The sequence below is a fragment of the Mastacembelus armatus genome, chromosome 15 (assembly GCF_900324485.2).
Source record: "Mastacembelus armatus chromosome 15, fMasArm1.2, whole genome shotgun sequence".
Taxonomy (NCBI): Eukaryota; Metazoa; Chordata; class Actinopteri; order Synbranchiformes; family Mastacembelidae; genus Mastacembelus; species Mastacembelus armatus.
This window is the reverse complement of record NC_046647.1, coordinates 21,629,973-21,656,385: the sequence shown is the minus strand read 5'-3', so window position 1 is coordinate 21,656,385 and position 26,413 is coordinate 21,629,973. Positions and strand designations below refer to the sequence as shown.

General features: G+C 43.7%; 2 protein-coding genes across 3 annotated transcripts; both read left to right on the top strand.

Moving 5' to 3' along the window:
- Window positions 1–1,387: 1,387 nt before the first annotated feature.
- tspan14 (tetraspanin 14) lies at window positions 1,388–6,507 on the top strand. 2 transcript variants are annotated; one of them, XM_026310281.1, is made up of 10 exons: window positions 1,388–1,543; window positions 2,562–2,642; window positions 3,322–3,372; window positions 3,556–3,702; window positions 3,953–4,123; window positions 4,240–4,365; window positions 4,480–4,530; window positions 4,618–4,731; window positions 5,001–5,100; window positions 5,270–6,507. In XM_026310281.1, exons 2-9 carry the CDS (start codon window positions 2,562–2,564, stop codon window positions 5,064–5,066), a joined length of 807 nt encoding a protein of 268 aa, XP_026166066.1. In that variant the 5' UTR covers window positions 1,388–1,543; the 3' UTR covers window positions 5,067–5,100; window positions 5,270–6,507. The 2 variants fall into 2 exon arrangements, with proteins under 2 accessions (XP_026166066.1, XP_026166065.1); XM_026310280.1 differs by having other exon boundaries at window positions 5,001–6,507.
- A 117-nt stretch (window positions 6,508–6,624) lies between these two features.
- On the top strand, window positions 6,625–26,125 carry eml4 (EMAP like 4). Its single transcript, XM_026310279.2, has 24 exons — window positions 6,625–6,933; window positions 9,527–9,712; window positions 10,332–10,452; window positions 11,038–11,271; window positions 12,276–12,416; window positions 13,228–13,253; window positions 13,502–13,537; window positions 15,357–15,480; window positions 15,787–15,936; window positions 16,033–16,102; window positions 16,417–16,527; window positions 17,067–17,162; window positions 17,280–17,414; window positions 18,626–18,761; window positions 20,118–20,266; window positions 21,108–21,233; window positions 21,386–21,517; window positions 21,593–21,660; window positions 21,899–21,987; window positions 22,082–22,179; window positions 22,930–23,017; window positions 23,119–23,217; window positions 23,504–23,634; window positions 24,485–26,125. The coding sequence occupies exons 1-24, from the start codon at window positions 6,909–6,911 to the stop codon at window positions 24,944–24,946; spliced, it is 3,033 nt and encodes a 1,010-aa protein (XP_026166064.1). The 5' UTR covers window positions 6,625–6,908; the 3' UTR covers window positions 24,947–26,125.
- Window positions 26,126–26,413: the final 288 nt, after the last annotated feature.

Here is a 26,413-nt window from a genome sequence, read left to right as displayed (position 1 = left end):
TTGACGGGATGCTCGAGGCAAGGTGTCCTGGTAACACATTACATTACACACACACAATGATATAGAGTAGCTGTGTTTGGGGATAAACAACACAATATATGCTTTCAGTATATTTACCACTTAATACTTTCACATTTTGTTCTGTATTTTTACAGTTTATATCGGTACTTAGACTGAAGTAAAGGACTGACTACGTCTTTGTTTGTGTTGAGGACGAGGGTTCAAACAGATGTGTGAATGTCACAGGTTGTTTATACTTGTTTGAAATCACAGATGAGCAGTGGAAAGTGTAGACATAGTCAAACAAACTGCAGCTGTACATCAGAATCTGACCCAGAATCCAGTTCCACCATCTCCATGGTAACAAGGAACATCAGGTCACTGTTTCCGTGGTAACAACAAGATTCAGGCTGCAAAGGCAAACTATGATTTTAATGTGAAAAACTAGTTCAGTTTCACATTGTTGTTCAAAATCACTCTATAACAGACCAGAAGCACAACTTCCACAAATCTACTCCAAGAAGGGTCCAGATACGACTTTGCACTGCAGATGTCTCATTTAATATTCCTGGAAGTAGAAAACCAGTCTGTGTGACCTGTGCTGTGGAGAACATGGAGGAGAGATGACAGGGCAAACTCAGGTATGATGTGTTGTAACCTGTCATATTTCAAATATATCCTCACAACAAAATGAACTTAGCCCATTAAACCCTAAAAATAAAAATAACTTTTAAATAAGTACATAATAATAATAAAAATGTCAACTAATATAAATGAACATCGATCTATCTTCAAATTATCTTTTATTTTTGTCTGATAGTTAATATTTGCCCATATAATTAGTCAATATTAATTATCCATTACTTCCAATGATGACGTCTGAGTAGGCTGGTTACCATGACAACAGTCACAAACCATGTGACCACCGCTGGAAGTTAATTGGGTTTTTTTTTTTAAACTGGGACAAAATGTCTTCATTAATTTAAAAGTTTTTTTTTCCTCTGCAGTTTCTCTCCTTTTCGCCAAGTGTCAGTATAAACACAACAGAAGAAGAATAAGAGGAGGAGGTGAAGTTTAATAAATAATACAAATAAGACTGGAAAACAAAAAGCAAACTGCCAAAATGTGAGAAATGTCCAGGAGGACAGGAAAATTCTTCTTCGTCTTGTTGTGGAGCATCAAGGCTATCAGCAGGAAATGAAGGAGTGTTTTAACGGAGTTTACCCTGAAATCTGTTTTATTTTAATACTGGAAGGAGATTTTAGATTTAACTTCAGCGTTTAGGGAAGACGGAACCAAAGGGGAGACTACAGAGCAGCAGGGGGCGACACTGCTGCAATGTGTCGGTGCCAACCCAATCACAAGAAAATGAAGAAGAACAAGGAAGCGGTGTTGTTTGTGTTGGAATAGCAGTAGCCGAAGAAGAGCAGTTCGTTATCAGCTGGGTGTGTTTGTGCTAAAGTTGGCTAAAGTGGGCGAAAGTGGGCTAAAGCGGGCTAAAGCGTGAGAAGGAAAAGGTAACTGGATTAAAAAGTGATTGGAGGTAAGTGTGACTGTGTTACTTTAAACTCTTCTTCAGTTTATTCTGTTTATTCTCGCAGTTCACTCGCTCAGCATTAGCATTAGCATTAGCCTCTTCCTGTTAGAACAAACTGAAATTTCACAAAATCTCCGCGTTCACGCGCCGTCCCGGTAAAAACGGTCCGAGTCGGTAGATAACGGCACCGTGTTGACTCGCCAGGGGCTCGGTGAACGCGTCGGTAATCCATGTCAGTTTTTAAAGTTACGTCGCGGGTCCGTTTTAGCAAAACTAACAGGTAAAAGTTCAGACGTGAACATAAAGTGGACCGTAACTGTAACCCCGCCCGGTGCTAACTGCTCACACGGAACCTTTTCGTCATGGGGGTCACAGGTCCCACCGGTACCACTTCACACCGAGCACCTGTTGATCCTGATCCACGTACTGAATATTAATGTAGTAACGTATTTGTAGTGTAAAAACTTTAGAGCCGGTTTTGTTTTCATGGCTCTGATCTGTAGCCAATGATGATTTTCATTATCGATTAATCACGTTCTGCAATAATCATCTGGTCACAGAGTCATGAAATAATGAATGTAAGAATGACTTGTTTCAGTACAGGTAAGCCAGGTGAGCGAAGCAGTTTTCACGTTTGTTTCACATGTTAAGTGTGATAGATGGAAATACTGACTCAATATGATGCAATAATGTTGAAAATGATCTCGGGAAACGTTGACACAGTCAAATATTACAACATCTCATGCTGAAGTCTTTGAACCAGAACTTGTGTGCGTGAAATAAATCTTGAGACCATATGGAAACTGGTAGAACAAAAGCGGCCTATTCCTTTTGTTGTTGATCCATTGCTCTGTGAAAACATCCCTTTAAAATGATTCTGTAATGCTGATTTTCATCACTGTGGAAATAAACCTGTTATTAAATGCTGCCTCTGGTGCACATTAACCATGTAAGAGGGTCAGAGTTAGGTGTGTCTAAAACACACCAGTGTGTTCAGTTATTTTAACACCAGTGTGTGTTACAGATGTATTACTATCGATATGAGAACGCCGAGGTCAGCTGCTGCTACAAATACCTGATGTTCAGCTACAACATCATCTTCTGGGTGAGTCTCCTCCTCTCACACCTGTTTTCTTCTCTGTGCGGATGCTGTTGACAGGAAGTGATGCTACTGACATCCTGTATGGTTGAACTAAAAGTGTGTTTGTCATGAAACAGATTTAAGATGTTCCTAGAAATGGTTTCCTCTGCTGTTTTTGATACAGTTCTCTGTAATATCAAAAAAGTCTTTAGAATAAACACACCAAGGACTGTCAGTTGTTCTGTATTTGACATCTTACACAGTCCACGTCCTTTAAAAGTCCTCTGTTTCTTACTGTGTCAGTCAGCTGTTTGAAAGTGCAGAACATCTCCTTGATGTGTTTTTATGTGGAGTACACAGATATTTAGATAGAGTTTTTGAAGTCAGGTGATGGAGTGTCTGGTGGTCCAGTCTGTGTTGGGGTGGGATAACTTTCTGCTTTTATCTCATATTTTAAACGTCAGTAAGGCCGATGTGGTGTGCCATCATAGAGTTTTCTGGTGGATGGTGGTTAAGATACTGTCAGGCTGCACAGACAGAGTGCTTCAAATGAAGGAGCAGATTTATCTTTTAAATCTAGATGTGGCACAAAGAATTGCATTTCTGATGGAGCTGTCCAAACACTGCTCTCTGTTTTTGGCTCTGACTAAACATGGAGTCTGATGGATCAGTCTAATTGATGGTTTGTGTGTGTGTGTTGCAGCTGGCTGGAGTTGCCTTCATTGCAGCTGGTTTCTGGGCATGGAGTGAAAAGGTGAATCAACACTGACTGACTGATGAACCAAATTAGCCCTTAAGTTAATAAAGCACCATCTCATGTGAAGAGCATCTTTAGCAATATATAATGTTTATTGTCGCAGTAACATCTGAAACGAAAACTTTTCTATTGGTTTTTCACTGGTCTTGCTGTCCTGCTCTGGGTTGCTGTGGTTCACAGGGAATCCTGTTAGACCTGACCCAGGTGACTCGACTGCGTGGCTTTGACCCGGTCTGGTTGGTCCTGGTGGTTGGTGGAGTCACCTTCATCTTGGGCTTCGCTGGCTGTGTGGGAGCTCTGAGAGAAAACATCTGTCTGCTGAAATTTGTAGGTTAAATCGAGCACACGATAGGCAAGTGGCTCCGGCAGGTCCTCCACGTCCGGCCACTGATTTGTGTCGCAGGTCCCCCCCCACCTCAGTCTCCTGTGTTTTCTGTTCTCCTCTCTGCAATTTACTTTTAATAAAGGCAGAAAAATCCCCTCTCTCCCCCCAAAAAAGTTGTGCTATAGAGACATCTGTTGGGTGAAATGTGTATGGTAAAAACACCTCACTGTCTGTTTTCTGTGATTGCATCAGTTTTCGGGCGTCATTGGCTTCATCTTCTTCCTGGAACTGACGGCAGCAGTGTTGGCAGTGGTTTTTCAGAGTCAGGTCAGAGCATGGATCAATGAGTTCTTCCTGGCAAACGTCAAAGCGTACAGAGATGACATTGACCTGCAGAACCTCATCGACTCTCTGCAGAGGATGGTAACCCTGTTGACTGTACACCTGTTTGTGTAACAGAAAATCAAAGGTTTCAGGATAGTTGAGGAAAATGAATGTGATTGGTGAAGAACTGATGTGCTCTTCCTGTTTCTGCGCAGAACCACTGCTGTGGAGCTCAGGAACCGGACGACTGGAATCTGAATGTTTATTTCAGCTGTAACGTGACTAATCGCAGCAGAGAGAGGTGTGGCGTTCCTTTCTCCTGCTGCCTCGCTGATCCTGCTGTGGGTTTCACTGATCAATATCTATCACTGGTCACCATGGTTACCTACAAATATAACAAGGCTGCTTATGTTAAATCTGATTTGTCCTGATTTCCCACTGTGGGTTTGTTTCAGGACTCGGTGGTGAACACTCAGTGCGGCTATGATGTGAGAAACAGACTAAAGGTGAAGCTGCTGTTTTTAAAGTTGTGTTCTTAGAAGAACATTTTTGCAGGAACCTTGTCTTTAACGTTCTGTGGTGTTCCTGTGCAGGGGGAGTGGAATGATCACATCTACGTTAAAGGGTGTATTGCAGCATTGGAGGACTGGTTACCTGGAAATCTCTACACTATCGCCATTGTCTTCGTTGTTATCTCTCTGCTACAGGTACAAACACTCTCTGTTGCAGATTTTTATTTCCTCTGTACTCAGTGTGTACTGCATCTTTTGTTACCGCTAGAGTTTGAAATAAAAACCCTTAACCTTTAAAAAGTTTTAGTATGCAACCGCAGAAACAAGATCAGAGGCAACATTTATTTTGAAAGATCTTTGGTGTTATAGTTTTCTGAACGATTAACCTGTCACCCTGTCTGACTGTTGACTTCTCTGTCTGTTAACTTATCTACCTGATGATCTACCTGTGTCTCTCTGATCAGATGGTGGGGATCTACTTGGCCAGGACTCTGATCTCTGACATAGAGAAGGTCAAGTTCAGCTACTGAAGCCTCCACCTGTGAGAGGCGGGGCGAACGACAGGTGTTACTGCACCATGTTTCTTCGGACATGTGCCTTTTTTTCTACTTCTTTTTCTACTTCTGTTTTTTTTTTCTTCTGCTGTGCCTTCACATCAGTGACTGAAGACACTGCAGCATTTTGTCAATTTGTTTGTTTACACTGAAATATTCAGAGCTTTTTGTTGCTGCAGCTTCATCCTGTGCCAGACCTGTACCAGACTGCCTTCACTTTTCCTGCGTTTTAACACCACCGCTCTTTACTGCTGATGGATTACCCTGTGAAGGTTTATTGAACCAGTGTGAACTTTGGCCATTTACTGCTCAGTGCCTCCTTCATCATCATCGTCATTATCATGTAACTGCTTTTATTTTTATTTGAACTCAGGTTTCACCATCACGTGTCTTGTCCTGAAGTTATGTCGATTAATCTGCTGGGTTAGGGTTAAGTGTATTTTTTTTTTTTAAAATTGTCTATGAAGTACCCTAATCCTAGTCCAAAATCCAAGATGTTCACATTTATGAGATTTAAAACACTGGAGAAACTGACAGCAGAGGATGAGAGGAGGCTATTGATTAATGAAATTGATCGATTGACTCAGTCCTCGACATCGTTGCTAGTTTCTGTAATTTAAATATGGAAATGAGCCTTTATGTAAAAACATGTCTGTAGAATGTGATCTCAGTTCAGGTGTGAACTAGATCTGTGAGAGAATCTGGAGTCAGTGATGTAATCCAGCTGATTAGAGCAGTTCCCTCCTCACTGTGATGTGATATATTTTAAAATGATGACCTGAATGAAGAAATGCACAAAGAACAACAGGAAATCTGTCGTGAAGCCGGAAATGTCAAAAGTTCGGTGTTTGGTTTTGAAAAAAGTTTCTGAATAATTTTAATTTGATCAGTCAAGTTATTAATTGTTTCAGCTATAAACACAACAAAATGAGACAAAAAGTAAGCTGCCCAGCTTTCATTGAAGCCATAAGGTTCAGTACATGCAGTACCTACTGATACTATACAGTGCTGTAGTACAGGCTGTGTAGTATGAGCTTGTACTAACACTCAAGCCAGACACTAGAGAAAAAGAATCACAGCTCAAACTTGGTTTAAACCTGAAATCATTCAAACCACAGACTTCCTTTAAAAAGCCTCAGGTCATGTAAGTATGAAGATTGAAAACTTTTACACTGGTTTCACGTTAACATGCTTTTGAATATACTTTTTATATAAATAAAGATTTCAGGACGTTTTGAGCCCACGGGAACAATCTAGAGAAAATGTCCTCAATCTTTTCTTGTGATAAACTAATAATTAAATATTCTTTGTCTTTAAAAAAACATATGCCTTTTATTTTGAAGGGCTTTGTTTTCCTTTTGAAAAGTGTATTTTTATGTTTTTATATTCAACAAAATAAAAGTTTTGTCTGAGTCTAGTCCGTGTGTCCCTGCGTGTTGTTTGTGGTTGTGTGTGTTGGCCGCTGGGGGGCGCTGCTCCCCAACCCTGACACGCTGAAACCTGACCCCCCCTCCCCGGAGCAGGCGGAGTCGGAAACGCAGCAGCGTCGGTCCGTCGTGTCTGCGGCTCCGCGGCTTGTCTCTTCTTGGTCTCGGCTTCGGAACCTCCGGGAGCAGCTTCTCCCTCCAGCCCGCAGGAAAGCGGCAGATCTTCGGCCTTACAAACAGACGGACCCGGCGGGTGGTGCGGTGGGACAGACCCGGCTCAGCTCGTCTCCTCCTCCCCCTCGCTGCGGTGGAAAATCCCGGACGGAGGCCCGCAGTGTGCGACCAACCTCCCGCAGGCCTCCGGCCCGGACTCCCGCTTCTCTCCCGGAAAATGGACGGATTCACCGGCAGTTTAGGTGAGTCACGTACGCCGCTCGCGCCCCGATCAGCACCTCGTCACCTTTCCGTGCAGCGGCGGGACGGCGGGAGCCGCACGCGCCTCTGGCGGATATACACGTGTCACTGCTGTATTTATCAGAAAGACTCTGCACCGCCCCTCCGGCGGCTGCAGGGTCACAAAACCAACTGCTCCGCCTGAAGGAGACTGCAGAGACCTGGACCCCCACAGATCTAAAGACCTGCATCTGTAAGGGACCAGCGGAAGTCGGTGGGGGAGGGGGGCGGTTAGAGTCAAAAACACACACAAGATTTGGTTGTACTGTTTATGAGACTGCGGGTTCCTGAACCACAGACTGGAAACCAGAGTGCTAGTGGACTCTGATCTGCAGATCAGAATCAGGAAATGGTTTGTTTATTCATCCAATGTGTGTTCACCTGTACCTGTGTGTACACAGGTGTACCTGTGTGTACACTTGTACCTGTGTGGCTGCATACTGAGGACATGTTGTCTAGTCCTCACACCTTCAGAGGGTCGTTTCAGGGACAGGGTCAGACACTGGGCCGTGGTGTTTGAAGTTAGAGAAAGGTGATCAGTAGGTGGCACCTTATTTTCAAATCACCTTTCATCCAGGTGAGTGAGTGACAGCTCAGTGACTAGATGGTGAAACACATCTGAACAGTAAAATGCATTTGAAATGAAACGATAAGACCAATCAAATGGTTTAAATGACGATGTTAAACATGAAAATCCTCGTGTTTTATTTTGTGCTTCGCTGATGTTTCAGCCACGACTGATCTGTAACTAGGTTCAGACCAGGATTTGGTCTCCAGCTGTCCTTGGGTTTGAGCACAGGTGTGATTTGAGGAAGAACCAGTCAGCGTTGGGTTTTTGTGCTTTTGGATTCTGGGTTTTTAGGTGGTCTATGTGAGTCCAGGACTGAGCAGGTCCATGTTGTTGTTTAAGGTCTAAGATCCTGGAGTTTCATGTCGTTTGTGGTGACATTTTATTGAATTCCTTGTTTGTAGTGGAGCAGTAAACAACACTGTGCTTCTGTTTCTGCTCAGTGCAAACACACCTACACGTGCAGCTGCTGACAGGTGTGTGCTCACACTTCCAGGTATTTGCCGGGAATGACTTCTGGTTCAAGAGAATCCTTCACCCTTCAGATCCCCAGAGACAGGATTGGACCTGTGAAGGAATCTGGTCTTATCTGGGATCAGATTCACGCAGGTGGTCATGGATGTGGCAGGTTCACCTGTGTGTCCAGGAGGGGCAGCCACAGCAGCACAGGCACCGTAGCCTGTCGGCTTTCAATGTTTTGAGTCGTGTTTTACTCCATCCAAACAGTTTCTGCCTGAGCTGAAGGTGAAACAACATGACATGGTTTAAAAATGGATAATTTCTCCCACGCACACCTGATGTCACAGTGGCGGTGTCTGTGCCAGGGATTGGTCAGTTTTGGGGTGGCAAGAAAGTGGGCGGGGTTTGAATTTTTCTTGCAGCTGTTTTTGTTACTGTGACTGTGAAGTGCAAAATCTGAAAATGTGATGTCTCCAAATTAAAACCAGATCGTGTGTCTGTGACAAAGGGGTCTGCTTCAGCGTGGACTTGCTCAACAGGTAGAAACTATTTGGGCTTGATATGGAGCAGGAACTGAGCTCAGCCTGCTGGATGATGAACGGCCAGAGTGTTTCCAGATGCTTGCACAGACTGCTGACACACTAACCTACAGACACACAAGAATGAAGAATGTGTTGGATTGTTTCCTGCGCTTGTGTTCGTGTGGACGGGATTATGTTTCTGTCTTTGTGAGGACCAGTTTTAGTTTTGACCACCCCAGTGAGGACATTTCTGCAAAGCTGGGAAGTGTTGGTTTGGTCGGTGGTCAAATACAGTTTAGGACAGAGTCTGGTGTAGGTCAGAGGTGTAGTTAGGTTTACAGCTCCAGTTAGACACCATCCTTGTAGAAACACACTGCACTGTGTGGTTGAGTAAAAAATGTGGAAATCCCTCCCTGTTGTTGTTGGAGTCAGCTGAACTGAATTACAGAGCTCGCTATCTGTGTGTGCATGTCTTCCTGTGGTTGTGTGGACGAGTTTTAGTTTAATGGCATCATTGTGAGGACGTTTGTGCACCGTGAAGACACCTCTGGGATTTATACTTTTAGGGGACTGTTTGAAGGTTCAAACCCTTTTTAGGGTCTTGGTAAGGACCAGCTTTAGGTCAGAGTCAGCGTTAGGGCCTGGTGGGTGCATTATGTTGTCCTCACAACTATGGAAGGACCAGCGTGTGTGTGTGTGTGTGTGTGTGTGTGTGTGTGTGTGTGTAGTGCAGACCTGCAGACACATGCAGCGTCTGCAGGTCTGAATGTGTTTTTTGTCTCTGCTGCAACAAAAGCACAAAAAACTGAAATAGCCCTTTATTCATGAATTGATAAATTCCTTCACATTGAAATGCTGGTTTTTAAATCCTAAACCCTTCAATTAAAGGAGACACAAAAAATAAAAAAATATTGAACATTGTGACAAATCAGAACCTGATTGACAAGCTGGATCAATAATCTCCATAATCAATAAGAGTTCTCTCTTCCCGCGTTCCTCTCACTGTAGATGACAGCATGTCCGGAGCAAGTGTCTCAGATGTCAACGATCGTCTTTCTGCTCTGGAGCTTCGTGTCCAGCAGCAGGAAGACGAGCTGACGGTGATGAAAGCTGCTCTCGCTGACGTCCTTCGTCGTCTCGCTGCCTCTGAAGACTCCGCTGCCTCTGCAACCAAAAAGCAACATGGAGGAAAAGGTAACGTTTCCCGTTAACGTCTTGGTGTCTGTTGTTCCTGGGAGAGTTTATTTGATGCTGCTGGAGCCAAATGATTTGACTGCATCGCACCGATGGTGGGCGGAGCAAGTGGACTGATTAATGGACAGTTTGATTGCTGGCTGGGCAGCACGGTGGCTTAGTGGTTACTATTGTTGCCTCACAGCAAGAAGGTTCCTGGTTTGAAACCCATCAGGGGCCTTTCTGTGTGGAGTTTGCATGTTCTCCCTGTGCTTGTGTGGGTTTTCTCCAGGTACTCTGGTTTCCTCCCACAGTCCAAAAACATGTATGTCAGGTTGATTGGTGACTCTAAATTGCCCATAGGAGTGAGTGTGAGTGTGTGAGGTTGTTTGTCTCTATGTGGCCCTGTGATGGACTGGGGACCTGTCCAGGGTGGACCCCTGCCTTTCACCCAAAGAGAGCTGGGATAGGCTCCAGCAGATCCCTGGGACCCTGGTTAGGAATAAGGGGGTATAGATGATGGATGGATGGATGTTCATTACAGTTAGACCTGTTACACGTAGGAACCCCCAGACCAGGTCTGCATATAGTCAGTGTTTCATTGTTGTCAGTGTTAACAGCTGTATGCTGTCCGCTGCAGGTGGTGCTGCACTGCGTGAAGCCTACTCAATGTCCTGCATTGCTAACGGAGGAACATCTGGAAGAAAACGAGACTCCACATCTGTCACCAGGAAGGAGACTGTGTCGTCTGCTGCCAAGAGGTAAAACCCCCCCAAACACTTTGAGCGGAATCGACTGACGAACATAATTTTCTTTATTAGTGGGTCATAGGTCATGTTTGGGTTTGTTAGTTTTCTTGTTGGAGTTACTGATTTTCATCTACAGCTGACTGAGATCCACTTCCAAAGTGTCCGCAGACCAGACCTCATTTGTCCGATTCACATGGTCAATTACTTTGCTATTAGTTGGGCTCAGTTTGTTTTGGATCTTGTGGCCACTTCTCTTACAGTTTCAGTCAAAACCAAAGTAGAAGACACTGAAGGAATAGTAGACTTGGTCAGCCTGACACAGATTTTCGATCTCTGACATAGACCCAGTAGAATCAAGTTACAGCTGGTTCTCATTTACTGGAGGTAATAAGTAGAACAGAGTAGAATCAGTAGTCTCTCACAGTCCGGCCTTGGCCCACAGTGGAGGAGACAGGAAGAGTGACGTCAGCAACCTGTGGTGTCTGATGGATTTTGATGGTTTGAAATGTAAACACCACAGAGTTCATAGATGTAGAGAAACTAGAATCAGTAGAGTCACTAGTTTGTGGTTTCTCACAGTCCTGGTTTTGTCCACAGTGGAGCAGAAAGGAAAAAGGAGCTCAGCAGCCAGCGGTCTCAGATGGAGGAGATCCAGGAACGTGAGGAACCTCCTCACCAAAAGGACTCATCACCCTCTCCTTCCTCTCCTCAAACCCCTCAGACCCCTCAGACCCCCCAAACTCCTCAGACCCCTCAGACCCCTCAGACCCCCCAGCCACAGAGACTGGCCCAGTCTGCCGACAGCAGTAAAGGCCACATCCCTCCAAAAAGGTTCCAGTTTGTGTTTTTGTCAGCTGCATCTGACCTTACTTCTTGCTAACGCTGCTCTGACATAGTTCTCTCAGTGGTTACTAACTCCGTCCCTAGGACTCACAGTCCTCCTCTGCTCCACCCACACCTGGTCACCTGACCCGCAGTTACAGGTGACCCTAATTACTGGAATACACCCGATCCAGCTAATGAGGTTTGGGAAGAACAGGGGCAGAGGTATAAATTATCGGGACTGTGGCTCCTCAGGAGCAGGTCCGAGTGACCTCCTGCAGACCTTGGGATCTGTAACTACTCTTTGCTGGCAGAAACTGCAGGCTGGGCTGTTTTATTAAAATAAATAACCTGTTCTTCTCCCAGCTTCCCCTGGAGTCCTTCACCTCTATTCTAACTTGGCTTTCCTGTATGTTCAAGAACCTCCTCAAGCTTTTGTGAAATCTTTGATGGTCCAGGTGTTTTCCAGAGTCCACCTGGATATCCTGGAGCCCTCAGAGAACTCCTTGCTCTTTATTGGTAGAACGCTCATGCTGTATGTAATTTATCAAAACTACTAACCAGCTTTACCTGAGGAGCTCTTCCTCCTCCGCTTTTCCTCCTCTTGCTGCTGCTCCTCTTCTAGTAGGTTTCCTCCAGCCTGGGTCTTGAGTTTCTGACGTTTCCTAGCTCACTAACCTCCTCCTGGGTTGAATGTCTAACTGAGCTTTGTTTCTCTGGAAGCAAGCAGCTCTAAGATCAGTCTAACAAACAAAATTTGAAAGGAACTCACAAAAACAGGCAAAAAAACTGTTTCTGTGGGAGTCTTGAATGTCAGCGCTCTTGCGCTTTCAAAATAAATAATTTGCAGCTTTTATACAAATCCCTGTGAATGTGTCCAAAGTTATTTTTCATCAGAAAATATAAACTGATCCTGGAGATACTCCAGATAAAGCTCAGACTCAGTAAGTTCCTCCTCCTGCTGTTATTGCACCACTGTAACACCCACTGCCTTATGTCCCACATGTATTCAGGGGCCCCAGTGTGAAGCGGTCCTCAGGTATGGAGCGTTCTCAGAGCAGCACCTGGGACAGTTCAGAGGAAAACAGGAACAAACTGGTGAAGGCTGCATCCACCTCTAAACTGCTGTCCAAAGTGGTGAAGAACGCTGAAAGGTATAAACACACAGACGCAGTTACATCTTAGAATTTTAAGCCGGAGGTCTTAAGAAAGATTTAAGGCTGATCTCAGATCTTAGAGCGACTAGGTGTGATGCATCCTTTTGAAGACTGATTGATTAAAAAACTCTTGATATATTACAGGCCTTTACTTTGAAAAAAAAAAAAAAACAGGCCTATTTTTGCATCTAACAGATTTTCAGCAGCTCTTTTTAGGGTTAAGATGCTTCATAAATAACTTTTACCTCTACTAGAGTCAATGCTTAAAATGTTAAGGGAAACAGTTGGAAAAAGCCACAATTACATGAACTGTCTTAGAACTAGACTCTTGGTGCTGGATATGTTCATGAATATGGCCTGAGAAATACATGATGACTTGCATCCAAATCAGCTGAATAAATCAGTCTCTCCTCCCACCAGATGTTTGACATTGCAGGCATGTCTTTTGTTTGTTTGTTTGTTTTTGCTCTTTACAGTCAATGTTTTAAGGATTAACTGTGGACTTGACTCCACCATGAAATATTGTGCTGACATTTTAATGTGTGTGTGTTTAATCTGGTTTCAAAGGTGTGATTTGAAAACAACGTTCTATCTAACACATCTGGAAAGAAATATCTACACTGTAATGACACTATGACATAGTAACTTGACAATACAATCCGTCACATTTAAACATTCTACAAGTCACAGCTCACAATCTGTCTGAAGATTTATTGATGATCACATGCTCTGATCAAGTGTGTTCAACAATCAAAGCTTTTGATCTGACTCACTATTCCTTCTTTGTTTTCTTCTTCTCTCCCCTCAGGCACAAAGATCCGGTGGTCAGTCAAGGTAAACATATTCACCTTCATCATGTGCTTTCCATAGTCGTCATTATCATCATCAACATCATGTGTAACAGCCAATAGGAAGCCAGAGCTTCCTGAGTGCCATTGAGACATTTCTAACATGTACATGCATTAGTTCCTATGGTTTGTAGTCTCTCCTGTACTGAGTCTGACTCTTTGTTGTTTGTGTTTGTATTGTTGTTGTTTGTGCTCTTATTATTGTTGAGTGATGATGTCTTTGTCTCAAACCAGCCAAAATGTCAACCCGAGAGAAAAACAGTCAAGCTGGTAAGTCCTGAGTTATTAGAGCTAGCAGGCTAACAGCAGGCTAATGTGCTAACAAAAGCTGAATAAGCACTTCCTATTTTTGCTCGGAACCAATCACATCTCTGTTTCTGTCTCTGCTTAACGTCATCAGCCTCGCTTTACCCTCTTGCTCTGTCTTCGAGCGCTTGGGTGATGTCACCGCTGTCTGTGGCTCCGCCCATAACTTCATTTGCCCCCATTTAAAGTGAATCAAGTGATTTTATTAACCTGCTGATGAGGCTGATGTTACACATTGATTGACAGGTTGTCAAGTTCATTTTTCTTTAACAGTGATACTGTGGAGGTCTATGGCACTGTACCTGTCCCTCACCTACACACCATCAGCACCTCCTCACCTGTGCTTCATCTGTGCTTCATCTGTGCTTCATCTGTGCTTCATCTGTGCTTCATCTGTCCCTCTTCTGTCCTTCACCTGTCCCTCTTCTGTCCTTCACCTGTCCCTCACCTGTCCCTTGTCTGTCCCTCACCTGTGCTTCACCTGTCCCTCACCTGTCCCTCATCTCTCTCCCTCATCTGTGCTTCATCCGTCCCTCATTTGTTCCTCGCCTGTCCTTCACCTGTCCCTCGCCTGTGCCTCACTAGCCTGACTAAAATTTGAGGTTTTTTTTTTTCCCAGCTCCATGTTTTGTCATGTGTCCAGTAGGTGTCTGTGTTTTGGATGGATCTGGTTAAGTTTGGGTCAGGTTGTTTTAGAGAGTTTTAAACAGGCTGAAACCTTTAATCTCTTTTTGAACAAAAAAAAAAAAAACATATATAAGTTGCATTTGAAATGATACTAGTCTAATTTTGCCTATGACGAATGTCAGGTTCGGCATAACAACCGGCAGAAGTGTTTTATTGACACTCACTTCAAACTTTGTTTTAGCTGCAGATTTTATTACATGCACTTTGAAGTCTGCAGTATAGCTCTTTCTTTTTGTTGACATTTTCACTTGTATAACACTAGGAGAGTCTCATGTAAACTTAAATTAGTTTTAGTTTTACCATGGATCTTATGATGCAGTTCTGCACAAAACAGAAAAAGTCATTTGAAACTACTAACTAACAACCATCCCTTCATCCCTTGCTGTTCTGTTGGAGTTTAGGTTGTAGTTTCCTTTATCCCAGGTGTTTCTCCAGTCTGCTTTTTGTAAACAAAGCACAAGAAAAACACATTGGCATCCATAAGAGGAACTGATAAGCAAAGAGGCATACAATGTCCAGTGGTCGGAAAATTTGGAACTGGTTCTAAACTGGAACTGAGTCTCAATTTCCATCCCTTATAGCAACCGTGGTGCATGGCAACCATAGTGCATAGCAGCCATAGTGCATAGCAGCCATTGAGCATGGCAACCATAGTGCATAGCAGCCATAGAGCATGGCAACCATAGTGCATAGCAACCATCCACCTGCTTTTCCAACAATATTGTTTGCATTTAAAGTGGTCTGGGATAGAGTCAAATTCTCGACCCAAATCAACTGGATTTAACACTGCATGGACTCTGGATATGATTGTCATGACACTGTCTGGAGTTTATATGTGAAAACAGAAACATTTACTCCAACCTGTGTCAGTCAAGCCTAAAAACACGGAGGTTAAGTGTGACATAGGTCTCATGTTTGTGTCTTAGCTCAGTTACAAGTTAAAATGTTCTGATCCATCCATTGTTTTCCCAAATCTGACACAAAGTCACTCAAAAGCACCAAAACAAAACAACCAATGCAAAACATTTTTCTGATGAACCTGTTTGTGTAGACCTTTTCTTCCAACATTCCCTTCCCTGTGTTTCTGCTGTTTCAGAGGGGAATCACATCAAAATGTTTATGCGGGGTCGACCGATCACCATGTTCATCCCTTCAGACGTGGAGAACTACGAGGACGTTCGCACAGAACTTCCTTCAGAAAGACTCAAACTGGAATGGGTGTATCCTTCGCTCTGCATGCAGGTGGCACTCTGACAGGACACAGTCCTGCTATTGTGATGTTTACTGTGGACCACAGCGTCCTTATTTCCTGACTTGAGAAGTGCTGTGGTATCCAAGGTTGTGCTCTTAACTGGTTTAAGTCCGGTCATGCACAGAACCTTCTCAGTTCTGTCATGGTGGGTTTTATCTCAACTTGTGGGGCATCTCAAGGTGCTGGTAATATGCAGGTTTCACTTTATGAGGTCCTCAGAGGACCTTTAATAACACTGCAGGTGTTGTCTAGGTGCTTCCTTGACTTCCTGCAGATACGGCTACCGTGGCAGAGATTGCAGAGCGAATGTCTACCTCCTTCCAACTGGAGAGATTGTTTACTTCATCGCATCTGTCGTGGTTCTGTTTAACTACGAAGAGCGAACTCAGAGACATTATCTCGGACACACTGACTGTGTCAAGTGGTGAGAGAACAACTAGCATACTGTTTACTTGCTGCTCTTCTGTTGGCTGGTTTGTGGTGACAGGTGAGTGATATCACCTGCTTGTGTGTCTGTCAGTCTGGCCATCCATCCTGATAAGATCCGGATTGCTACAGGACAGATCGCAGGAGTGGACAAAGACGGACGGGTGAGGACAAACATGGTTTATATGTGTAACTGAGCTACGCTGAGTACATTTCACCACATGATCAATTGAGACTAAACCCAAAATCACAAATGATCTTGTTTACAAAAACAACAATGTGAAAATTGCTGGGATGGTCGAACAAACTAATTGCTGTTGGAAAACAACATGTTACCATGGTAACTGCTCACAACACAAGCGGAGACGATGATTTGACGATAGAAAACAAAACTGACATAAATGAGACCAGAATGTAATTGTCTTGATAATAACCTGTCTGATGCCTTTGTCAGTAACTAACACGCTCGTCTGTTCAGCCTCTGCAGCCTCACGTTCGTGTCTGGGACAGCGTCAGCCTGTCGACTCTGCAGGTTGTCGGTTTGGGAACGTTCGAGCGAGGCGTTGGCTCTCTGGCCTTCTCTAAAGCTGTGAGTATCACTCAGCTGCATCATGGGAAGTGAAGTACCTGTGGACCACAGTGTTCAGATCATATTACCTCTGTTTTCTGTCTTTTTTCTATTCTTTCTTTATTTATCAAGCAAGATGGGAATACATATCACCAGTCACCTTTTTATAGTCCTGATGTCTCAGTGAGCAGCGAAAGTTTGTCGCCACCAAACCACCAGTGCAGTTTTTGTTTTTTAAAGTCAACCTTCCCTAAGATGAAAGTACATGTGAAAAGGCTTTTCATATTAAGGGTTTGCTCTCATGCTCCATGTATCTCTGGTTCCCAGAAGGGTCCTGTTCCCAGAAGGGTCCTGTTAGTGGGATGACTGGTAGTCCAGCACTTAGAAACCCCTTGCTGGATGTGACTTTTTATTTTTTTTTTTTAACCTCTGATCACAGTAGTGACATAATTGGAAATAGCTTTGAAAGTCTTGACTTTCCAGATCATATTCTCCTCCAAGATGGAAAATGATTAGTCAAATACAGACTCTTCACATCTACCTGCCTCTGTCTCCATCAGGACTCTGGGCAGCACTTGAGTGTGATTGACGATTGTAACGATCACATGTTGACAGTTTGGGATTGGCAGAAAAAGTCAAAGATTGCTGAAATCAAGGTGAACACATTTTCTTATTATACATACAAAGCAAAATAACGGGTGTATATTTTCCACTTCTGAGGTAGGATGCATTGATTGGTCTCTGGCTTTAACTGGTCTGTGGTTTTCTTGCAGACCACTAACGAGGTGGTCCTGGCTGTGGAGTTCCACCCGACCGATCCGACCACCATTGTCACCTGTGGAAAGTCCCACATCTTCTTCTGGCTGTGGAGTGGGAACTCACTCGCTCGTAAACAGGGAATCTTTGGGGTGAGAGATGCAAATTTTATCAAACATTGACCAAGGTTGTTGTTTTTCTTTATATGACAACATGTCATGGTTTTTATATGTTTGATTTTTAATAAAACAAAAAAAAACCTGGTTAATGAATGTAAACACAGTAAAAAATGTCATTTGTTACGTGTGTTTAGTTTTATTTTTATTGGTTTCATTTGCAGCGTAACTTATGTGACTTATTATTGAGGAAGTCTGAAATTGTCTCTGGTTATTAGTACATCTGCATTTCCATCACGTCAAACTCAAGAGTTGAAGGTGACGATTCAGGTTAAACTGGATTCGCTGGTCTTATAATGTTGAAGGAAAACAAATTATCTTTGATTACCAGCGCTAATCGTCAGATTTTAAGATCAGATCTTTTTCTCCTTTTCCTTATAATGAACCACTTCAGGGCAAGTGAGATTCAGGTGATATTATATGAGAGATCAGTCCATTTAATCATTTTTGATTTACTGATAGATGATCTGCCCATGACACCTGTTTAAAGTAAATAACACAAGAGCTTTTTACATCAGTTCCACTTAATGAACATCAAAACATCAGATTGGCCAAATTCTAGTTAAATATCAACCGTGTTGGATTATTTTTGCAGCAGAAAGAACATTAAACTAATGTAAGGATGTTCATCTGAAAACTGAGTGCCTGAAGAAATAATCAGACGTCTCTGTTTGCTTTTGGAAGAATCCAGCCTGAAAGATTAAATTGATGAAAAGATAAACAGAGATTTAAATAACATGAGGAATTTGATATGCAGGCGACCAGGAAGCACCTCCCTGGTGATCACAAATAAACCTTCAGTTTATCAGATAACTAAACTCATGTTCTTCTGATTCTAAAAACCTGATCGGTGTTTCACAAAGTGAAAGTGTTTCCCAGCCTGTAAACATCAGATCACCTCATGTAGCAGAAGCTACTGAACAAAATGCATTTAATACAAGGAAACTGCAGAAAATGCATTTGATGTTTATAATCAACAAGGTTAATTCAGCTTCATGCTGCAGTGAAAGCACATCAGACCTTCTGACAAAACACATGAAATAGCAAATTAAAGCTCAGAAGCTGAGAACGGTTCTTCTTTGTCTGTGATCCTGGTCCCACTCTGCAGAACTGGTCTAACTCGACGGTCCTGTTCTAAGTCTGCGGTTGTGGTCTAACCCTGACTCCCTTTCTTGTCGTGTTTTCAGAAATACGAGAAGCCAAAGTTCATTCAGTGTCTGGCCTTCCTAAGTACCGGAGACATCTTGACCGGAGACTCAGGCGGAGTCCTGTTGGTCTGGACCAGAAGCTCCACTGAGACTCCCACCTCAAAGGGGCCAAGAGGTGAGGAGGAACTTGTTTGAACTATTTAGAACCTTTTGTGCCGTATCTACTCTAGGAAACATTATACCATTGTCTCAGGCTCCTTGTTGTTTCTGTGGTTCTCCACCTGCTGTGGAGCCAAGGTCCAAGAGCCAAATTATGTCCCCCCTAAGGAGGTGGATCCAAATAACTGCATAATTTCATATTATTTAGCTCTGTAAATTAGAAATGTCAAACCTACCTTCATAGAGGAACAAAATACAGTAGAAAACCAGAACCGATCACCTTTTCCCTACACGTTCTAAAAGGTTGGGGTTACGGCTTTAGAGAGCAGCCTGGCTCCTGTGTGTACTGGGATACAAATTTGTGTCTGTCAGCTGGAAATAAAGTGTTTGTGCACAGAATATAAAAACAGTAGAAACAGACTTTGTGTTAAATATAAACTGAGCCGCTTCAGTCAGCAGCCTTAAGGAAGAAAACCCAAAGGAGTGTGTGTTAGCACACTGACAGTAATGGTTTTGGTGTCATGTTGTTAGACTGGTTCAAAGTGGAGCCATGCCAAGAATTAAACGTTTTTCTGTTGAAGTTCTGAATTGAAGTGAGAGCATGTCATCAGGACAGGCTGAGGTTAGTGATGAAGTTACCTGTAAAGGTTTCACATCAAACTGTTGATATATTTGTTTGTTGGAGCTCAGACTGGAGTTGGAATAAACAAAACTGACTTCATGCTGAACAGAACCAGTGAGACCTTTAAAAGTGCTGCAATAGATGGATTCAAATAAGAAGTCAAGGGAGAGGTGTTTTCACAGGAAACCTGAAGAGACCATATTTTGTATGGCATGCTGCCACCTATCAGTCACTACCGGAACTGTACCTCCAAATATTTCATTGTGCACAGAGGATTTGCAAATCCTGTCAGCAGCAGAATGAGAGTAATGCCGCATGTTTAAATTTACACACATTTACAGGCGTTTAAAGATGTTCACATTCAGTTTGATTAACCGCTTTACAACAGAAACAGAAAACAATATAACACTAACTAAATCAGTATTTGCATACAGGATCTCGCAACAAGACCCAAACCACCGGACTGAGCCGTCATGGTTGCTGTTCTGCTTCAGTGGAGCAAAAAACAGATGTGCAATAAATCAAATGAAGTGACGGATGTGGACGAGCTGTCTTATATGTACAGTAGAATAATTTCAGAAAGAAAAACCTGTTCAGTTTCCATACAGACACATCAGTTACATCAGTCCCTCAATAACACATGGTGTCTCAGTTTCATCTGTTTGTTTTTCCTAGAGTTTGATAAACATTTCAGTTCAGGAGAGGACAGGCGTGATTCACCTCTGTGTGTGTGTATGTGTGTATGTGTAGCTTTTCAGATCTGTCGGCAGGTCAAAGGTCATGACGGCAGTGTTTTCTGTATGTGTGAGATGAGGAGTGGCACTCTTCTAACCGGAGGAGGTAAAGACCGAAAAATCATCCTGTGGGACCATGGACTGAGGGCGGAGCGAGACATTGAGGTGATGTACAAATACACATATGTACACACATTTACACACATATACACAAACGTACATGAACTTCTCCCTGCACTTGAGTGAAATGTGAACATGTACATGCTGCTGTTTATTGGCCCAGTCTGATTAAAACCAATACTGTATTATCAAGGGATTTAACTCATAGCTAACTCCTGGACTCCTGTTTGTATTCTCCAAAGCATCATGGGAACTGTAGTTCCAAAACCTAGAGCATGACTGTTCTACTAAGAGAAATAAGACAACAGGCTAAGTACCGTATTTTCTGGACAATAGGTCACACTTCTTTTTACTCCTCTGGCTTGTCCTGCAACTTATACAGCAAAGCCACTTACATGTGTATATATATTGTCGAGTAGTCACTAGCATTAGATGGCACTCTTGACTCAATTAAAGATAACACTATTGCTGAAAAAGTAAAAAGATTTATTTGTCTGTATCTAGACAGTTACTTTCACCTGTAAAAATAAAGATTACAATGTTAAAAAAAATGTTAAAAAATAAATCACAGCTGGTTGGCACGCAGTGGATTCTGGGTTGTTTTGTTAAGCCAGGTCCACACAGGTCAGCTCCCAAAGCGTTCGTGATAAAATGGGCGGAGCAAGAAGACTTCCTTGTATTGAGTGTGTACTTGGCAGGATGCAGACTTTGAGCTGGAACAGTAACCAAGGACAGGCGGGAACGTAGACTGTGAAGGCCCAAAGAAAAATAATAGGAGTGGGAAAATGGATAAATTATAAACCTTTTTCATGTACTCTTATTTAGTACATTATTATTTAAGGTCACATGACTCAAGCTGAGCTCACATGACTGTGTAATTCTGCAGGTCCCAGATCAATATGGAACCATCAGAGCGGTGGCTGAGGGCAAGGGAGAGGAGTTTTTGGTCGGAACCTCTCGTAACTTCATACTGAGAGGAACATTCAATGACGGCTTCCTTGTGGAGGTCCAGGTGAGTTCACTATAGCTCAGTGATGTCATAGTGAGGTCATCCCATCATGTGAAGAAGGCAGGTGAGGCCTCAGGCTGGACATAATCCTTCCTGTATTTTAAAGGCCAGAATCTGTTCAGGTTCTCTGTTTTACTGTGTTGTGGTGTGTTCAGGGTCACACCGATGAGCTGTGGGGTTTGGCCTCTCACCCGTCCAGACACATGTTTCTGACGTGTGCTCAGGACCGGCTGGTCTGCCTCTGGAACTCGGTGGATCACAGTCTGCAGTGGAGCCGCACGCTGGAGGTGAGGGGAAGGGGGCAACTGACAGATGATTGATTGTTTATTGACAGATGATTGACAGCTGTGTTTCTTTCCAAGGAACATGGACACTGTGCAGATTTCCATCCCAGCGGTGCTGTGGTCACTATAGGAACACACTCGGGAAAGTGAGTACAGCAGAAATACAGCGCCCACATAGCGCCCTCAGACACAGGTTGTCCTCTCGTCACTTGATTCTTTCGCTCAGTTAACTGTTGCCAAGTAAGTGGGCTCCACACTGTGGAAAAGCAAACTGGGTCTTAGAAGAATTGCGAGTTGATCCAGCTCTGAACTGGTTTGTGTCAGTGGAAAAGCATTACAGTTTGTGTGTCTCACAATGGTCTGACCGGTCCGTGTGTGTCTCAGGTGGTACGTTCTAGATGCAGAGACCACAGACCTGGTGGGGATCCACACCGACGGGAACGAGCAGCTGTCAGTGATGCGTTTCTCTGTCGGTAGGTGGAATCTTCAAGTGGTTTCCATGATGCCATTACGAGAGAAGTGACCTACATGTCTCAGAATGCTCCTCTCTTTCTGTTTCTCTCTTAGATGGCAGGCTGCTGGCTGTTGGATCTCACGACAACTTTATTTACCTCTACACAGTCACAGACAGAGGACGCAAGTACAGCCGATACGGGAAGTGCACAGTAAGACTGTTTGGACTCTTTTAATGATTTTTCCAATTGTTTTCCTATTTGTGATATTACTCTGGGCAACACATCGCACATATCGGGTGTCTGACTGTCGCAAGTGCAGCTGGTGTTGATCTTTAAGAAAACTGAACATCTGGTGGTCCAGATAGGTAGATTATAAACAGCAGGTGTGGGGACTTGTGTGTCAGAGCCACCTCTAGGCAGAGAGGGAGTCTGCACCACATTTATACAAGTGACCTTAATTTCTACTGAGGCTCCAACTTCCATCAGTGCAAGTGCTGTGAGGGACCTGCAGGACAGGTTGGGTGTAAATGACATGACACCATCACTTTGCTTAAATAAATAAATGAGCTGTTGAACTGTGAGCACACACAGCACCCAAGAATAAGGCAGCAAGCCCGAAGTGACCCACTAGATTCTGAGACCAGCTATAAAATGGGTGAAAGGCTGCTTAGTTAACCTCGTGGATGCACTGCCCAATGATACAAATGCCCTGTCAAGAGAGGCCTCATGTCTAGTAATTCGGGCCTCTCAGGGATCAGACCTGTCTGATTTAAGGGTCTGGGCTTGAGCTCAGCAAAAATGTGGTTTACTGAAGAGAGTCCAGGTGAGCTGGTCCTGTGAGAGCCTTCATGTAGGAAATTATGTCCCAGAGTTCACTGCTGCCGACAAGGCAAGTGTGTGTTCAGGTGACGAAGATGTTCATTTGATAATGATAATGATCCGTGCATGACTTTCTCACAGGGACATTCCAGCTACATCACACACCTGGACTGGTCACCTGACAACAACTTTATCATGTCCAACTCTGGAGACTACGAGATCCTCTACTGTGAGTACTGTGAAACTACTAGTGTCGTAGTATTCTGGTACCATAATGTTGTAGTACTGTGTATTGCAGAGCTGTATGTAGTAATAGTTGTGTATTTTCAGGGGACGTTCCGAACGGTTGTAAACTGATCAGAAATCGATCAGAATGTAAAGACATTCACTGGGCGACTTACACCTGCGTACTGGGATACCACGTGTTCGGTCAGTATACCTGAGTGTGTGTGTGTATTTGTACTTGTACTTCTGTCTTTCTGAGCACCAGTTTGAGCATAAACCATGGGATTGAGGACATTTGGGGAAAGTGAGGCTGTATCCGGGCTCCGGACCTTGTTGAGCTTTACCTGTAATCTGAGAAGCTCCCTGCTTTAATACAGTGTATGAATACAATGTGCTTATAGTTGTTTGATCCTGATCAGTTATTGATTGACATCAGGTCTGATGTAAAAGTCAAAGTTCAGGTTCAGCTGACGGTGCGTGTGTGTTTCAGGTGTGTGGCCCGAGGGCTCAGATGGCACAGACATCAACGCTCTGATCAGATCTCACAACAGGAAGGTGATCGCTCTGGCAGATGACTTCTGTAAAGTTCACCTGTTTGCATATCCATGCTCCACACCCAAGGTGAGACACACACACACACACACACACACACACAGACACAAAGTATGGACAGGGAGGGCAGAGGGGGACTGATAATCCTGGGCTGTGTCTGTGACCAAAGCCCTCCCGTTTGCAGAATACCAACACTGTGATGCAGTTGGTGACTACACGCCGTGAGTTTAGACGGACACCACCAGCTTCTGTTCGAATGCTCAGAGAATTGTGTCACTGCTTGGCCTTGTTAGTCTCTGCTGTGGTGTTTGTTGACCAGGAGCTCACCCTCTCCGCACAGTCCTCACTGACGAAGAGAGGGGCATGGGCCACGGTGTTCCTCCTGAAGTCCTCCAAAGAAAGAATAGAAGCGGTTGTATCCTCAGAAAACCAAACAAAATAGGAGCAACTTAGCAAGGCTGGATAACAATGACATTAAACTCTTCAAATAGTTTAATCCCCCTGATCGGTGTAAAGTCCTGGAGGTTATTCTGGAGACTATTCTGAGCCGTACTGTTTTGGATTGATAATAATAATAATAAACATACATTTGCAGGGAAGTATATTTGTCCACTGTTGGATTAATTGAGGATGTACCTAAAGTCAAAAATCAGTGTAGCAAAGAAAAGTTATACTGAAAAGTAGCCACTGATGCCGTGTCAGTGAGCAGTGGCCTACAGAACATCACACGCTGTGGAGAACCACAACCAGTCAGACGACCTGAATATGTTTCACCGTCAGTTTGAGAAGCAACGTCTCACCCACCTCAGACGCCACCAGCTGCTCCCCCTACAGGCTGCAGGAAGAATCATCTCTGTGATAGAGTCACTTTGTTTTTTGGCCCATGAAGCTGATTGTGATTGTGATTCTGTGTCTGCAGGCCCCCAGCCATAAGTACAGCGCCCACAGCAGTCACGTGACAAATGTCACTTTCCTGCATAACGACAGTCACCTGATCTCAACGGGGGGGAAGGACACCAGCATCATGCAGTGGCGTCTGGTGGAGAAAGCATCACTCTCTCTGGCTGATGGCCTTCTCTCTAACTCCGCCCTCCGACGGGCAGATCCTGTCTTCCCTCCGCCCCCACCCACAACCGCTGCAACAGCTCCCACACAGGAACCCAACCCTCCCATAACAGCCAACGGGACCCAGGAACCCACCCCAGAAACCCCACCCCCCATCGAGCTAGTCCCGCCCACGTCTGAGTTGACTCCGCCGTGCTCTGAGTCAACTCCACCCCCGTCAGACAGCACGGTTAGTCTAAAGGACAGTCTTGAACGAAGTGACGACACGGCCACCCCCAGTGATGAGGGGCTGCCCCCCCTCACTCCTCCCTCATAGACAGATGTGTGTTCTGGTACAGCTATCTTTGTGAGGACCAGGCTCAGCTATAAATTTTTGTTCAGCTCTCGCGTTGCATCAAAACTTGTCTGTGTGAGAGTTCTGACTTTTTAAGGTTAAAATCCTGTCAGTTTGGCTATATGCATGAAATAGTCATGGTTAAGCAAGGGTCAATACAGTATATACATATATATGTGTGTGTGTGTATATACACACACACACAACATGTTGATGTGATCCAGTGTGACTTAAATGAGCTGAGGGTCTCATTACCTCTGGTGTCCCTCCACAATAAACCTCCATTAGAAACCAGAGGAAACAGATGCTGCAGAACTTCATTGAGAATCCTGCTGTTTTTAAGTTTCCCTCAGTAAAACAGTGATCCAGTGACAGTTGTCTGTGCATCCATGGGTTCACTGCAAACAGCAGTGGTTGTAATGTTAGGTGTGTCAGGAAATGCATTGTCAATGAGGGTCCTCACAAGTATAGAAGTACCGATGTGTGTGGCGGGTGCAAAACAGCGGCGGCAGTCACATTTTTTTTCACCATTCAGCTGTTAAAATCAATGCTCCCTTAGTGTGAACAAACGTCATGTTTTGAAATACCTGGAGATTTACCTGAGAGGAGACCTGCGTATACACACCTGTGACACCTGGAGAGTCCCTGGCATCCTGTTATTTTTTGCCTTAAATCTCACCTGCTCCAGGTGTGTTTTTAGGTGGAACAGAAAGACCCGCAAAGTGAGAATTTGATGTAGAAAACAGAGACATTGGGGATGAAAACTATTTTATAGGTGAGACAAGTGTGTATGAGGTAAATTTTCCTTCACCAGAGCAGCTGAATAGTATTGAGGATCAGAGAGATCCTGCCAGTCTTAAATGTTTTTTAGAAACCTTCTCTTTTATTTTGAAACTAAAACTGCCTAAGCTTTTTTTTATTGGTGTGTTATAATTCAATTTATCTGATGTTATTATTGATTTCTTTATTTCCTAAAGATTAATGACGAAATGAATTTAAAAATTAGGTTAAAAAATTAGAAATTCTCGTTTACATTAATTTATTGGAGGTTTTTATTAAACAATCAAACTCAGCACTTCTTTTCGCAATCAGAGCTGAAATACGTGAAATACGCAGGAAAACTGAAATCTGAACTATGACCAATAAAACTAACACCAAATGTCCGCTCTACAAAAAAACTAATAATATTATGGCAACACGCCATATACACAGACACAGTGTGCGCTCAAAAGCAGTGGTTCCAGTATGGCTGCTGACTTCGGACACAGGTTTCCCGCTTCTGTTGTGCTCCACGTTTCCTGCCCACTTCTTTGTGATCCACCGGAAAATAAACTTCCAATATGCATGTCTCCTCTGAAAAGGCAATCACAGAGCTTGACATTCTGTAGTCTCAGGTTGGTTGATGGCTCCAGGCGGGTTAGGTTCACTCTAGTCTGGTTTTGTATATCT

What these genes read in the sequence shown, in the direction of transcription:
- tspan14 (XM_026310281.1), top strand. Translation starts at nt 2,562, where the DNA reads ATGTATTACTATCGATATGAGAACGCCGAGGTCAGCTGCTGCTACAAA. An exon ending in GCTACAACATCATCTTCTGG is followed by an intron (nt 2,643 to 3,321) that starts GTGAGTCTCCTC and finishes TGTGTGTTGCAG; the next exon opens with CTGGCTGGAGTTGCCTTCAT. An exon ending in TCGACTCTCTGCAGAGGATG is followed by an intron (nt 4,124 to 4,239) that starts GTAACCCTGTTG and finishes GTTTCTGCGCAG; the next exon opens with AACCACTGCTGTGGAGCTCA.
- eml4 (XM_026310279.2), top strand. Translation starts at nt 6,909, where the DNA reads ATGGACGGATTCACCGGCAGTTTAG. An exon ending in CGGATTCACCGGCAGTTTAG is followed by an intron (nt 6,934 to 9,526) that starts GTGAGTCACGTA and finishes CTCTCACTGTAG; the next exon opens with ATGACAGCATGTCCGGAGCA. An exon ending in GTAAACAGGGAATCTTTGGG is followed by an intron (nt 17,415 to 18,625) that starts GTGAGAGATGCA and finishes TCGTGTTTTCAG; the next exon opens with AAATACGAGAAGCCAAAGTT.